The 14,610-nt window shown below is 40.2% G+C and overlaps 4 protein-coding genes across 5 annotated transcripts; 2 read left to right on the top strand and 2 right to left on the bottom strand.

The window, feature by feature from the left end:
* The first annotated feature begins 2,706 nt into the window (after positions 1 to 2,706).
* Positions 2,707 to 8,370, top strand: Tgs1 (Trimethylguanosine synthase 1). Its single transcript, XM_011311945.1, has 6 exons — positions 2,707 to 2,962; positions 4,264 to 4,402; positions 4,466 to 6,848; positions 6,920 to 7,051; positions 7,114 to 7,412; positions 7,500 to 8,370. The coding sequence occupies exons 1-6, from the start codon at positions 2,853 to 2,855 to the stop codon at positions 7,608 to 7,610; spliced, it is 3,174 nt and encodes a 1,057-aa protein (XP_011310247.1). The 5' UTR covers positions 2,707 to 2,852; the 3' UTR covers positions 7,611 to 8,370.
* Positions 8,371 to 8,474: 104 nt separating this feature from the next.
* LOC105270782 (zinc finger protein 62 homolog) lies at positions 8,475 to 11,471 on the bottom strand. The gene is made up of 3 exons (XM_011311944.1): positions 11,381 to 11,471; positions 9,094 to 10,865; positions 8,475 to 9,021 (listed from the first exon to the last, which is right to left on the bottom strand). The coding sequence occupies exons 2-3, from the start codon at positions 10,817 to 10,819 to the stop codon at positions 8,657 to 8,659; spliced, it is 2,091 nt and encodes a 696-aa protein (XP_011310246.1). The 5' UTR covers positions 10,820 to 10,865; positions 11,381 to 11,471; the 3' UTR covers positions 8,475 to 8,656.
* Positions 11,472 to 11,615: 144 nt separating this feature from the next.
* LOC105270781 (leukocyte receptor cluster member 1 homolog) lies at positions 11,616 to 12,997 on the bottom strand. The gene is made up of 3 exons (XM_011311943.1): positions 12,862 to 12,997; positions 12,678 to 12,777; positions 11,616 to 12,570 (listed from the first exon to the last, which is right to left on the bottom strand). Exons 1-3 carry the CDS (start codon positions 12,882 to 12,884, stop codon positions 11,827 to 11,829), a joined length of 867 nt encoding a protein of 288 aa, XP_011310245.1. The 5' UTR covers positions 12,885 to 12,997; the 3' UTR covers positions 11,616 to 11,826.
* Positions 12,998 to 12,999: 2 nt separating this feature from the next.
* Positions 13,000 to 14,321, top strand: DCTN6-p27 (dynactin subunit 6). Of its 2 annotated transcripts, none has more exons than XM_011311942.1 (5): positions 13,000 to 13,124; positions 13,296 to 13,466; positions 13,532 to 13,656; positions 13,722 to 13,858; positions 14,148 to 14,321. In XM_011311942.1, exons 1-5 carry the CDS (start codon positions 13,081 to 13,083, stop codon positions 14,247 to 14,249), a joined length of 579 nt encoding a protein of 192 aa, XP_011310244.1. In that variant the 5' UTR covers positions 13,000 to 13,080; the 3' UTR covers positions 14,250 to 14,321. The 2 variants fall into 2 exon arrangements, with proteins under 2 accessions (XP_011310244.1, XP_011310243.1); XM_011311941.1 differs by having other exon boundaries at positions 13,716 to 13,858.
* Positions 14,322 to 14,610: the final 289 nt, after the last annotated feature.

Raw genomic sequence — 14,610 nt, 5'->3', positions numbered from 1 at the left:
AAGGTTTGTACTAGCTCGAAAATAATGATAGGCCGATTGTACTTGGAAATAATCGTTTGTACCTTCGCGACTCTGACTCTACAGACATGTACAATCAGTCTACTTGATTGTACCAACCAAGAAAAAAATGTACATGAGCTGGATGTCGCAGAAAAGGTTTGTAATTTCTTCCATAAAAAAATTTCTACTCACTCAATCCAATAATTATATTATTTTAATGAAACGGTAGTAATGCAGATGGGTGAAGGATAAAATTGTACGATTGATTTGAATAATCGTTGGGATTTAGCAGATGAGATGGAGTTTTGTCGGTTAAAAATTTGAAACAGGTAACGAATCGCTGTTACAATCCAAATATGTAAATGGCGTGGGCATTTTGACATTTTTCTTTTTATTCCAGACAATTTTTTTTTTCCCTCCCATTTCTGCAATGCTGCACCCACACACAGTACAACTGTGAAAACGGGTTTTAAAGTGGTGGTTGTGGCCGTGCCCACTTGACGATTCGAATGAAATCCGTACCAAATGGAAATACTCCACATGTATGTACATACAGAACTGTTCACTTTCATCAAATTGACATCATACAATCGTATGATTTAATTGGTCGGTATGCCAAGGACCCCGAGGGCCAGCTAACGTCATCTTTATATTCGTCTGAAGATTCTCTCAATTTTAGATTGTGATCTTTCATTTGTGAGTGAAATTGGGGAGAAATTCCCACGATCCCTGGATCATTCGAGCTGCTCGAACAATTCAAAATCATTCAATCGAATTCAATCGGATCATTATGATCTTTTTTTATTCATATTTTTTTGAGTTATGAGTTCTTCTGACAGGTCACCGTGACCTTCACTCCTCGACACTGACCTTCGGGGTAATTGACAGACCGGGAAATCGGAAGGAAAATGCCAGCCAAATTGTCAGGAAAACATGAAAACCATCTGGTCTTTATGTTTGAAATTTACGAGAAATTGATAAGAGGCCCAGCAAAACAGCAAGAAAAAAATAATTTTTTTGATAACTCGATTTTCTTCACATCTCATCTCACTGTAACTCCACGACAGGAAGTACAAAAAGTACTTGAAACTCTCAATGACTACTTGAAACATCAACTCCAATCATCACGATAATTAATTTAAAAATTTATCAACTTGAATTCCCCTCGAGTGTCGGAGGAAAAAATGAGACCCCTCGATGTTTTATTCACGCGTGTTATTCACAGCAATTACGGGATAATGATTCTTATCACCTGTGCATACACGTTTTCTCCACCATGTGTATCCCATATTTATGCATTCCACAGTATGTGAATGCATGAACGATTGAAACATGGCGTCAAAGCAGCCCGGAATATACAAAAGCATGCAATTATGGCGTTGCAACATGTATTCCTATCTCAAAGGGCCTAAAAAAAGAAATCATCCCGAGCTTTATTTGAGTTTATTCTGGGATTAAAACTACATGGGGCAACAGTCCCTTCCACCGAGTATTCAGTGAAGAAATCTTTGTAGAGCGACTACTGTTTATGAGAGGCAATGAAACCATGATTTATATCGTTCATACCAACTACCATGTGTCAGAAGATTCAAATAAACGTTGTAATTAGTTGAATGAATTTTTTACACTCGTCATCCCACTTGTACTTTCACTCGAGATGATTAATTGTTGAGAATGTGGAAAATCCCACGTGATTTCAACAATTCGATACAAAATTATTTCTATATCTGCATAATATTGTTTACCTTTATCGTCCAAGGATGTGTCCAATGTTGTTGTGAATTACTCGTGAAGTTTATTCTTGTCGATGGGTCGTTGTATTCCTTGGCACAATGAAAATCACGGTCACAATCACTTTGACATTTTTTAAATGATTAAATGATTACTGGTACGAGTGCACAAGAAGTCGTCACGGTTCATTTCTCTTTGTCACTGAACTCCACTGGTGATGACGAATTTCTAGCGGTGGTGAAGGTATTTATACGGTTAAATGGAGAAAATATTTCACGCACACTCGAGGACACTTGTCTTTTCGATTATTTTGTTTATTTTATCACGATATTTCAATGGATTACACGGAAAATTACACGGCGCATCACCTGTTGCGCGGGTGCGCGCCGAACGGATGACGAATACACGAACTACAAACAGCGAATGAGAGGTTTCAAGGAATTGAGAGGGGAGCAGTCGAAGTTTACAATCGATTTCGAAATATATCGATCGGTCACGGCGTTTGCGCGCGGCGGGAAAATTTGAATTTATTCATTTTTAAAAATTAATTCTGGGGTTGAAATATTTTTTCATTTTTCATTTGTTAACTTAATAAATATACAATAATTACTTTTTATTATTAATTATGGTGATACTAAGGCAGCGGAAAGGGGCGACTTGATTTTTTTTTTCCGCGATAACTCTGAAATTTTGGGAGATAATGAAATTTTTGATAGAACCTTTTTTATGGGGGAAATTGAGAGGCACAAAAGAGGTTATTAGGAAAATTTTTCTGGGTTCCTGGGATTCGGAGATATTTACGAAAAAGTGGAGTTTCGCAAGAAAATGGATTTTTCTGCAGTGAAAAAATTCAGTCAATACTCAGACGTCGATAACTTATCTCCTGGGTTGTTATTTCCAGTGATTTTTTTTTTAAACGTTGCATTCTGGGAAGGCAGTGAGCCGGGGTTATTCAACCTCGACAATATTCAGAGCGGTGCTCTCCTCAGTCAGGACAAATGGTGGTCTCTGTTTTTACTCCTGAATATTATCACCATGATAATTTGACAGGCGTGTGATAAATCCTGTTCAATTGTTAAACAATTTGAACAAGTTGTATTTATCAAACGAATTCAGCAATCATGTGTGATCACTTTTGGGAGCCCATGGCGGAGGTCTACATCGCCAACAGGACAGATTATCCTGATCCCGATAGTCACATTTATTGTCTCTGCAGCCGAGTTTTCATCCGGTAAATATCAAAACGATTTTTACAAATTTGAGAATATTTTTCAATGATCAATCAGTGCCTGGACATTGGAATAGCTCAGCCCTTCCTCTGAGACGAATTAAAACAAATGAGCTTTAGATTAATTTAATCATTATTTTAACCACCTGTTTATGGACGAGAATGAAAAATCTCTGTTGACCCAATTTTTCGTGATTACTCGAATTTATCACGTCAATTGCTCATTGTTACATATTGATCAATGTCGTGACATCTGACCTAACCCTGACTTTCCTTCCTGGAAAAATCCAGTATTGCAGTTTATTCTGCAAATTAAAATGTCAAAGTTCAGAGAATGCATGAAGTTTTGCATTGATCCCACAGCTCAGGCTCAAGGTAATTTTTATTTTATGAGGCAAAATCATTGGCAGATCATCGCAGCCTCCAGAATTTTTTCGTCGCTACAACGAAATCGAGATAATTTTTTTTTAACTCAGAAATTAATGAGTTGACGGTATTAATAGGTCATGAAAACCTGGGAATTTGTCCTTTAATAAAAATACTCGAAGATATCCCTACACTCTTGAGATACCGATGATTAAATTTTTTTACTGCTGTAATGAAAAATTGTTGCAGTTATTAGCTGTTTTTTTACGATGTTTTTCGTTATGGTTGCATTTTGTTTTACGAGGCTTCTAAAAAATTCTGTTAGAACGAGGGTTCAATTTTAAACTTTGAAGAGAACGACGGAGTGCAAAGGGATGAAACAATCCCTTGGGATAAATTTTTTGCGGTCGATTCCCCGATTCATTCGCGTGTCCAGTTTCGAATGAAAAGCCAAGCTGTTAATAATTTCCGAATATTGAACAACTAAAACCAATTTCCAAGTGTTTTTTTTTTGGTTATTGGAATTATGAGGAGTTGTAGTTGAAGCAACTTTTTACGATGCTCCTCATCGCGGTTTCACTTTGTTTTATGGAGATTGAGGCATGTGCAATTCCAAACTTCTGACGTAAAATGTAAAGGGACGTAACAATGTCCCGAGAGTACTCTAGCCCTCATTAAATTCGGCGATTCAAAATTATCCGTTCAATTTGAGTACCAACTCATAAACCGGTTCGAGTCCATTCAACGATTGGTCAGTTTTCATTGAGCTATCGCAATTTTTTTTAAGTTAAGACACAAAACGGAGGCCATTTTGCGATTTCTCGACTGATACGTCATCCTCACGAGCATTGACCTCCCGTGTATCGCTGTCAGGCCGATCCCTCAAATTTCCCGTCCTCTGAAATAAAAACTGATGAAGTTTCGTCTCGACTCTGAAGCAATCCAGAGATCTACACAGTCCTGACTCAAGAAGATGCTAGCGAACCTGAGAACCCGGAGGCGGATTACCTCGGGGAGATGTTGGACGTTCTGAAACAAACCCCGCTAGAACCCCCCCAATACGCGGAAAAGCACGACGTAAGTATCCTCCGGGTCTCGTCTCCCTAGCGACCCCCATTCATCCCCTATAATAATCTCCAGGAAGAGCCAGTGAGTTGTTACTGCAGTGCATCCCACACAGACAATAACTACTCAACCGACGAGCACGATTCAGTCCGGGACTCAGTCCAGAGGTCCACCGCGTACGCCCTGGGTCAGAAGCTGAGTCTTCACCAGTCCGACTCGGGTGCTGATCTCTCCGAATACCACGAACACGACGCAAAACCCACGAGCAATTCCCTCTACCTGTCCGAGCGCCTCCTAAGAACACCAGATGCCAAGCTGAAGAACTCGCGGAGCTTCACAACCCTCGATAGCTTCAATAAATATCGTGAGAATCCCTCAGAGTCCGACACTCCGGGCTTCCAGGAAGATATCCAAGTTAAATCTCAAGCTCCAAATTCCTCGGACACCCCAGAGCACGCCTCCTTCACCCTCGGCACTCACGATCAAAGCGATTCACCAACCGAGCCAGAGGACTTTGTCATAAACGAAATGTATGACTCCTATTTGAACGTTCACGTCGTCTACGGGAGCGACAAGAAGAGTATGATCGACATCGCCTGGGAGAAATTCTGGGCAGATCATGGTGAACGCCTAATCTGGAGCTCATGGATAACAAAGTACGCGGACTACATCAATCCCAGTTACATGGCAACTGAAGATCTCGTTGAGATTGAAAAACCAACGAAGATCAGAGTTGTCGAGAAGTTTTCGGAGCAGAACACGTGTTTTCCAACCTGTGCGCACAAGGACTGCGACATCGGGCGATCGAACTTCGAGGGCCTCTTCAGCAGGTCTGACAAGGCTAAGGACCAGCTGAGCTTTACATTCGACGGCAGCTCGAGGCAGATTAACGACAAAGAAGCTGAGGACAATAGAAAGAAGATGGGGAACTTTGAGCTGTCACCTGAGATCGATGGATGGAATCCCCTGAGTCCTTTCAGCGCTGAGGAGAGCTACAATCAGCACTCCAATGAGGATGAAAGACTGATAGCCATATCGAGGTGTGATTCGATAACGGGGTCGCTCGCCAAGACAAATGCTACTTCGGATTCGATGACGAATGTCACCAAATTGACGTTGACGAACTCGAGCTTTGACTCCAGCTCGCAGCAGTCGTTGAGTCTTTTCAGCTCGGTCACCAGCTCCATCGAGAGCAATGTCACAAGTAGCAGCTCTGATCAGGACAACGATTTGACGTCTGACAACGACAGGTATTGGCAGTTACTCTGGAAGGAGAACTTTCAAATCCAATACCAGAAGCACTACACCAATTTTGCCAATAGATACATGATGATGCAGACTGAAAGTTTAAATTCAGTTTCCTCGAGGATACCATTTGCCAACGACTCCTTCGAGGACCCTGAGCCTCTGGTAGATGGAAAAGTGGGGCTGAAGAAATCGGCCAAGAGGAGATTGAATTCCAAACGCAAGGTCATCGACTCGGTCGGTTACCTGATGCAGAATCTGACGGTGAAGTCAGAGGAGAATGAGACTGAGCACAAAGAAACATCAAAAGGATCATCGACTCAAGGCACTCAGGGAGGTGTTGGTCACGTTCAGGACTCGACACCATCCACGTACTCCAATCATAATTCCACAATTAATTCTATGAGATCCAGCAACGGTGGGTCCAGCGATGGGGACAGGCCTCAGGAGGAGAGGCCAGTGACCTTGAAACGAAGTCATGAGGCTGATTTCGATGAGGCTCAGGAGGGCATGGAGACTGTTAAGAAGGCCTTCTCCTTGATGGGATACACATTCAAGGAGCATCAGAAGGAGGTCAAGCTGCAGGGCGAAGTTGTTTACAGAAAGCGACACATTAGACTGCCAAACAGACAACTGAAGATGAAGATCAATCGGAATAAGAGCAACAGGCACATTTATTTCGATGAAAATGGAGTGGAGATAACCAGTACCATTGATAAGGTCAAGCAATATCTCTCTGATTGTCCAATTAAGCTTCCAATTGAGGGAGAACTTGAGGCTAATGATAAGGGTAGCTATACCAAGGCACATTTCACATCTAGCTCTGATGACGATTGCGATGAAGCTGTGAGCTCAAAGCTACATGCTAAGAGACTTGTCTTCAGTAAACCCAGTACAAGTTCTCTGGAGACACCGCCTGATTTCAGTGCTTCGTACAAAGCTTGTGATGATGACGTATTCGAGGATGCTGTTGATGACCATAAGGGGCTCGGCTCTCAGATGGAGATGGATCAGCACGAGGAGGATGTAATTACCATCAAAATATCAGATGAGGATGGTGGGAAGAAGGCGTTGAAAAAACGGAGGAGGAAGCAGAATAAGAGAAACGTCAGTCTTCCTGTTGAGGTGGATGATGACAGGACATTGATGAAATATTGGGTTAAACGGTATAGGTTGTTCAGTAAGTTTGATCAGGGCATCAAGCTTGATCGAGGTGAGTCGACGGCATTAAATTAAAATAGAGAAATGATTAGGGGATTAATTACCTTTTTTTTCTGAATTCAGAGAGCTGGTTCTCAGTGACTCCTGAAAAAATTGCTGCTCATATTGCTGATCGGTGCCAGTGTGACACTATCATTGATGCCTTTTGTGGTGCTGGAGGAAATGCTATTCAGTTTGCATTTAAATGCGAAAGAGGTAGAAATTTGGAAGATGAATGGAAAGGAACTTATGGATTCATGTAATTTATTATTTTTCAGTAATTGCTATTGACATCGATCCAAGTAAAATCGAACTCGCCAAAAATAATGCGAGAGTCTATGGGGTTGAGGATAGAATAGACTTCATCGTCGGTGATTTCTTCCATCTCGCTGATAAACTTATTGCCGATGTTGTGTTCCTGAGTCCACCCTGGGGTGGTCCAGACTACTTGCACCATGAAACTTATGATCTCAACAGTGTTTTTAAACCTTCCGGTGGAATGAAAGTGTTCAATACTGCGAGAAAAATATCAGAGCATGTCGCCTACTTTTTGCCGAGGAATATTGACACTATTCAGGCAATTCAATAATTACTGTATTTAAAATTATGAGACTGTGATTAGGGGAATATTTTGTTAATTGAAAATCATTTGAATTTTTTACAGCTTGCTATGTTGGCTGGACCTGGACAAGGGGTGGAAATCGAACAGAATTTCCTCGATCGAAAGCTGGTAGCTCTGACAGCGTACTACGGTGAACTTCCAAAGGACTGTTAATACCACGAAATGTCAGACGAGTGTCTAGTATCGATGTATAATTAGTTGTACATAACGAGGGAAAGCCGTATCAATTTGCTTCATGATTTGGAAAAATTGGCAAACCGAGGAGAAAGAATCGTTTGTCATCGTTCCTCTGATTTTATACACAGTATTCTCTAATAATTTAATTTTTCAGCAGTACAAATGCCTCTACTTCCTAATTTTCTGTTTTAATTGAATGACCGTTGGCGAATCGATACGGATGCATCTGTGTGTTAAATCGTAACGTGAGTTCTTCCAATGTCTCAACGAAATTATTAAACATTCATGTTTTTTCAATAGAACTAAACGTTAATTGACCTTTGAGATCTTGTATAAAATTGATTTGAAAGACATTCATTTTCCAATCGTTCGAAGATATTACAACTGTGAATTTTTAAGTTTTTATCGTAAAACGCGTGTCGTTTTATTATACAATTATAAATAAATGTAATCAGAAAAAAACGTGTGAAGCTCTCGCTCATCAATTATCACTCTCATGAAACATTTGCAAATGCATTTGAAAATGGAAATTTCATCAACGTCCCAGTCGCTTTAGCGCCAGTTTCAAATATTTTCTGACTAAATATTTTTTACAAAGAATATTAACAGTTTTTTTTTCTTAAAAAACTGACGTGACTGATAACAAATTAAATCTATCGTAAAAAATTGTAAGTATCCATGATTTTATCTCGTTTCTAATATTTCTTTGGAAAAAGTAAAATCAAATGGTGAATTACTCACGATTCTTTAGTCCTGAAGAACAGATTATTCCCGGGATTTGAACTCCCGAAACACTTGGGAAAATTGTTTTATAATATTTTTCCCGGAACACATCTTTCTCAAAATTATATTTCACCGTTCCTCTTCGTTCTCGATTAAAGTAAAGTACGGGAAGCTCAATGAAAAAATGAAAAACTGTACAAATTGCGAAAATCATCGCAATTGAGAATTCCCCTCAATTATTTCCACCAACAGGAGGAATAAAAAAATCGTGACTAGGGTCGACTTAAAAAAAGTTCAGATTAAGATTCGACGTTTAAAATGTGGGGATCGGTGTCATCGAGTTCAGCAGGTATAGTGATGCCACCGGTGTCGATATTTTCCTCTTCCTCACGTGGAATTTTAAGGAAACAGTGCATTGTCTCGTCATCTTCCTGGTCGATCGTCGTCGAGTGCCTGATGGTGCTGTCTGATATTGGCAAAGAGCCTTCCAGATGCTTGGAGGGTATCTGAATGGTGATGGTCTGTGATGTGCCATCAGCTGACGTTGAGGAAGACATCAAATTAGCCTCGATGGTGTTCCCATCCTTTGAGAATGCCCCGAGACAGCTGTAGATTAATTGAGCAGCTGCTATATTTCCAGGAAAAACTTCAACGCCATTTGTATCTGGATAAATTGAAAAATCGACTCATTAATTGATAAAAACAGTAAAATTTTGGAAATACCACTGAAAATTACCTTTATCTTTATTTTCCTTTTTGACAGTTGCTTTAATGAGTCCCTTCTCGTGTCCCCCCAAGTGCTCCAGATAGCTCTCTCTCTTGACCGTCCGGAAGGAGCACAAATCACACTTAAAAATGCCAGCGGACTCTGGATGCTTGGCCTTGAGATGATTCTTATAACTATTACTCTGTATCGCTGAGTACGAGCAATGAGGACACTTGTAGGGTCTCACCCCCGTGTGCCTCATGATATGTCTCCTCAGGGAGTTGTGATCCCCAGTCTTGAAGTCACAGAGATCACAATTGAAGGGTTTATCCCCCGTGTGCTGCCTCAGATGCATCTGTAAATTTGCCTTCCTGGAGCTGGAGTGCCCACAGATATTGCAGACGTAAGGTCTGAGTTTGGAATGCACCGCCTGCATGTGATTTCTGAGGCACTTGGCATCGGCGTAAGTCTTTCCACACATTTCACAGGTCTTGGAGGTGTACCATCTGGGGATCTCCATGGATTTTCTGTCGAGATGATGAATTCGGTGATTTCGGAGTTGACTGGACTGCTTGAAGCGTTTCCCACAGTGCGAGCACTCGAAATCTCGGTCATCACTGTGGACCCTCATGTGGGAGGACAGCTTCATCATTGCCGCAGTCTTGTATGTCTTGCAGATGGGACAGGATAAAAGATCAATGTCCACCTGATGCTTCTTCCACAGGTGGATGAGACAATCCCTCCACTTGACGAATTTGGCATCCTGACAGATGCTGCACCTGTACGAATTCACTGTCCCTGAGTCCACGTGGCAGCTGGCGTGTGCCTGCATTATCTCCTTGGAGCTGAATTTTTGAACGCAGCCACGATATTTACAGCGTACATTTTTCTCCCTGTTCTCAATCAGCTTCGGGGTTTTAGCCTTGGAATTTGACTTAGTCTCAGCCTCCACGAGGTCTGAAGCCAGAGGCTGGAGGGTTGGAGAGTCTGAGGGATTGTCTGTCAGCTGGTGATCCTTGATCATGTGCTCCCGACAGGTCTCCATCGAGGGAAAACAGTTGGAGCACTCTCCACACATGTACAGCAGCTTCACATCGTCGATCTTCATAGGGTCGAGGGGCGAGGGCGTTGAGGAATTTGTGTGAGTTTTTTTGAAGTGCTTCAGGAGCTCGGAGCGATCTTGAGTGGTGTAGGGGCAGATTTTGCACTTGAACGCTGTAACGACCTCGATAAAATCATTGGCGTTCAGCTCTTTGTCCTGCAGATCGTGAATATCGTCTTCAGAATCCTCGAGAACCAATTCATCGTGGAACTCGGAGTCCGGATCGGGTTCTAGTTTGGATATCTCCTGGGGGGAATCCTCTGGGGTAGGTGAGGGCTCGAGAAGATATTCCTGAGGATTTCTTCTCACGTTGGGAATGACTGAGGATTTTTGGGAGTTCAAGGTGAGCTCCAGGTCAAGAACTTCCGAAGGGAGAGGAGCGATGTCGAGCTCCTGGAGTTGACCATCCTGCACTGCGTATATCTGACCCCCAAGGTACACCAGGGGTACTGTTTGTTCCTCATCTTCATTCTGTCCCTCAGATTCTGCAGGAGGTTCTGCATCAGGACTTGAGGGAAAGGTCATCGAGCCCTCGTCTAGGTTCTCCATATTTATAAATGCTTCAGGGGAATTTGAAACCGGCTGCAGGATGTAGTGCGATCCGTTGATCTCACAGGTGAGGTACGAGTCCTCGGAGGATACTGGCTCGTTCATGATTCGAATACAATTGGGATTTTTTCGATGAGAAAATCCTCACAATCTGGAATTAACCACTCGTTGGAAGTCTTCCAAGAATATTTCTAAATCTAAAGAAGATAATGAAATTATTCTCATGACCTTTTTTATAGAGCAGAATGAGACCTACAAAAAAGGTCATGATACTAATTTCGCTATTTCTCTTTGATCCAGAGATATCCGCTCAATGGGCTCGTTAATTTTTTTTTTTTTTGAGTTTCAATTTAACCTTCATTGATTGGTTTCCCTACTTCAATGAAGAGGTTATCTCACAAATATCAACAATAACAAGTGGATTATTATCTCAGAAAATATTTCGAGTGGGATTATGCAATCGACTCTGGGTTCGTTGGGATGAAATAATTAATTGGACATCCTGTCCTATATTTAAATTTGAAAATTCGGTTTTAGCACCCGCCGCAAGCCTAGGCGTCTGCTTCGAGGTTACTTTAATATTAAACTCCATTTTTATGGAGGAAATACTAGCGGAATAGTGGATTTAATTCTTTAAATAAATTTTCTTAAATATTTGGGGCTTACCTGAGTGGATGAATGCATCAGAATATTCAGGAAAAATTAATAAATGAATAATTAAAATTCCAGGGAAAATCCTTCAACTCAACGCGGTGGCCATTTTGCATCACGTGTGCAACAGGGAAATGCAAAATGCAACTCCCAGAATTATTGAAATTCATGAATATTTCATAATTGCCATTTGTCATGCAAAACATTCTACTTCTATCAATTAAAAAAAATCATACATCAGTCTGAATTTCATTTTTATTCATACAAAACGATTCAGAATTCGAACAAATAATAATCCAACGCTTTCTGTTATTTTTCTGAATGTTTCCGAATAATCGAGAACAATCGAGATTTTTGTGGACGATCTTCAAGGGATCCTAAAAAATTCCTGAGGGCGTGGGAATAATTTTTTATCGATAAAACAAAATATACATTATCTACAATGTCCAAGACGACGAGGACTAATGCCTAGGAGTCCTCTCGGCATTTTGCCTAGCAATTTCCGGGCAAAACTGTGAATTATATTTTTGTTTGATAACCGGTGTGGACACCTCTTTTTTTACGATAGGCAGAGGATCGCCCCTCATCTTGGCCAAGAGGGCTTCAGTTTTAAATTTCTCTGATTGCTCTCTCAGCAATCTCTTGGCCCTCAACCTCTCGATATCGACATCCGGTTTCTTCTCTCTCTTGTCGTATTTACATTTCTTCGATTTTTTCTTATGCTTCTTGTGCTTTTTCGACGATATCTCGTCGTCAGACGTCAGTTCACGTTTTCTGGAGGTTTCTGACTTGACTCTGGTGTCTCCAGAGCTGGAGGAGCCCATGATGCTCAGATATCTTCTCACATCTACCAGAGGATCGTGCAACAATTTTTTTTTCTCCTGAATTTCTTTCGAGGGCTCAGCATCAGTCACCCTGAGAGGCAATTCGTCGTACCAATTTTTTTTTCCTGTTGCCTCGTTCGTGTCCTGTCCTAGATACGTCAAATATCCAATCTGCTTTTCATATTTCTCCTTCTCTTCTTTTTTCTCGGCCTCGTGCTCTGCATTCGGTTTGTTGTAATCGATTTTTCCATCCTCAATGTCTTTGAAAAAATTCACGTGCTCAAGGACTTCTGGTTTCGATGCAATTTCCACTGTTTTATCCCGGCCATCGTATTTTCTTCGGGATTGTTCACGGAGTAAATTTATTCGGGCTTCAGTTTCCTGGAAGAGAAGATTCAAACAGTTTTTGACATGGAAGCTGGAAAATCTATAAACTGAATTTTTATTGCTCATGAATCAATTTTTTGGGTTTCATTTTTCATCCTTACGGCTTTTTGAGCTCTTGCTTTACGTTCTTTCTCCTCTTCTGCAGCTTGAGCCTCATCTCGACGAACTCTAGCAATATTTTCCTTGGTCCTCACATGCCACCTAATCAATTCAAAATAAATCGTAAACAATATCTAATCATGAGAATTAAAAATGAAATCTCCATCGATTTCCAAAATTTCATACCTTTTTTTCGGTAGAATATTCATTATGAGGAATTATTATTATAAGATACCCTCCACTCGATCAGAATAATCACTTTTCAATCACTTCGCAATGTCTGAACAATAATCCATATAAATTTTCTAGTAAATAATTGCTTGAGGTTATGTTTACTGAGATTGTGTCGCTGTCGTAGCTGTCAGCTGTCAGATTTCTCCAAGAAAATTTGATAGTCAACAATAAATGTCTGAAATCATGTCAAACACTCCACTCGCACGTCGTTCCAAGTAAGAATGATAATAATTACCCCACGACAATTTTTATAAACTTTTTTTCAAGACATTTCACTAAGATATTTCCAGAATTTTTTTTAATTCATTCTAACCAATACAAAAAATTTCCCATTTATCATTAAAATATTTATATATACATTTACACAAATTATTGTTTATTGTTAGTGTGAAAATAGCTGTAGGAGCAGTTGTTTGTGATGAGAGTATTCTGAAAGGGGATATCACCATTGGTCCCAAGACAGTGATCCATCCTCGAGCCAGTATTATAGCAGAAGCTGGACCGATTTCCATTGGTGAAGGAAATATCATCGAGGAAATGGCTTCGATAATAAACAGGTGATTTTCCATTTTATTCAATTATCTACGAACGAAAATCCTGAAGGATCACGATTTCTACGCAGGGTACCACCTGGAGGAAATCCCGATACCGTGAGAGTCCAAACGATCGGAAATTTCAATGTCTTTGAAACAGATTCTACGTGTGAAGCTGAGAGAGTTGGAGATAACAATGTTCTGGAGACTAAAGGTAGATGAAAATAATATTTTTATCATTGGATTTCATTTAAATGCATTTTTTTTTACCAGCTACAGTCGCCCGAGGAGTTGAATTGACAAATGGCTGTGTGGTGGGCCCTTTTTGCTCGATTCTAGACCCGGAGATCGTCCCCGAGAACACCATTGTGTATGGGACTAAATGTCAACGTCGAGAGATGAATGATAAACCTTACGTGAGAATTAAAACAATTCAAACAGTAATTGACTAGAATAATTGGATTTTTTTCTAGCCCAGTTTCTACCCGATTTTTCGAAATTGAACGGACATAATGATATTTTCATAGAAACCGTTTTTCTAGCTCTCCTTTTTTTCTACAAAAAATATTCATACCAAAATTTCGCTAGGTTCCTCTCATTCTCAGATATTAGCCAAAAACTGGACTCGAAAAAAAATCACTTGTCCTGGTTGAGTAATTCGGTAATTCCCCCGCACTGAAAATAATTAATCGTTGATCGTTTCAGCCTCAAGTGGGTCAGTTGGAATTTTTAATACGGGTTTTACCAAATTATCATCATCTGCGGAAGCCAAATATCAAACCACTCAAAGCGGAGCCCCTGTCCTAGGGTGAATACTGTAACGATTTCTAAAATATAAATCGAATAATTTATGTGTATGAGAGATAATAAAATGATTTTAATACCTATGAGAGAAGAAATATATTTTTTTATCGTTCTTCAATATTTTTTATCAATTTCAGAGAACCGTTGAATGAACTTCAGTCGGCAATGCAGCTGTTCCTTTCAATCCACTTTGCTGTAGGTTCAATGCATTCACAACTGTTCACAATGTGAACTTCATTACTCACGTCAGACATTAAATTGATATTAATTTTTCCTTTCGGTGAATTCAATTATTTCAAATAATTGATAAAATAAATAAAACCTAATTACATTGCAGCTGCATTATTTTATGCTGTTTAATCTT

The sequence above is a fragment of the Fopius arisanus genome, unplaced genomic scaffold (genome assembly GCF_000806365.1).
Source record: "Fopius arisanus strain USDA-PBARC FA_bdor unplaced genomic scaffold, ASM80636v1 scaffold00094, whole genome shotgun sequence".
Classification (NCBI taxonomy): Eukaryota; Metazoa; Arthropoda; class Insecta; order Hymenoptera; family Braconidae; genus Fopius; species Fopius arisanus.
Note: the sequence above shows the minus strand (reverse complement) of the source record. Positions and strands in the feature narration are given on the sequence as shown.

What these genes read in the sequence shown, in the direction of transcription:
- LOC105270782 (XM_011311944.1), bottom strand. Translation starts at nt 10,819, where the DNA reads ATGAACGAGCCAGTATCCTCCGAGGACTCGTACCTCACCTGTGAGATC. An exon ending in AAAGGAAAATAAAGATAAAG is followed by an intron (nt 9,022 to 9,093) that starts GTAATTTTCAGT and finishes CAATTTATCCAG; the next exon opens with ATACAAATGGCGTTGAAGTT.
- DCTN6-p27 (XM_011311941.1), top strand. Translation starts at nt 13,081, where the DNA reads ATGTCTGAAATCATGTCAAACACTCCACTCGCACGTCGTTCCAA. An exon ending in CCACTCGCACGTCGTTCCAA is followed by an intron (nt 13,125 to 13,295) that starts GTAAGAATGATA and finishes GTTTATTGTTAG; the next exon opens with TGTGAAAATAGCTGTAGGAG. An exon ending in CAATGTTCTGGAGACTAAAG is followed by an intron (nt 13,657 to 13,715) that starts GTAGATGAAAAT and finishes TTTTTTTACCAG; the next exon opens with CTACAGTCGCCCGAGGAGTT.
- Tgs1 (XM_011311945.1), top strand. Translation starts at nt 2,853, where the DNA reads ATGTGTGATCACTTTTGGGAGCCCATGGCGGAGGTCTACATCGCCAAC. An exon ending in TGCAGCCGAGTTTTCATCCG is followed by an intron (nt 2,963 to 4,263) that starts GTAAATATCAAA and finishes TCGACTCTGAAG; the next exon opens with CAATCCAGAGATCTACACAG. An exon ending in TGCATTTAAATGCGAAAGAG is followed by an intron (nt 7,052 to 7,113) that starts GTAGAAATTTGG and finishes ATTATTTTTCAG; the next exon opens with TAATTGCTATTGACATCGAT.
- LOC105270781 (XM_011311943.1), bottom strand. Translation starts at nt 12,884, where the DNA reads ATGAATATTCTACCGAAAAAAAG. An exon ending in AATATTCTACCGAAAAAAAG is followed by an intron (nt 12,778 to 12,861) that starts GTATGAAATTTT and finishes TGAATTGATTAG; the next exon opens with GTGGCATGTGAGGACCAAGG. An exon ending in AAGCAAGAGCTCAAAAAGCC is followed by an intron (nt 12,571 to 12,677) that starts GTAAGGATGAAA and finishes CTTCTCTTCCAG; the next exon opens with GAAACTGAAGCCCGAATAAA.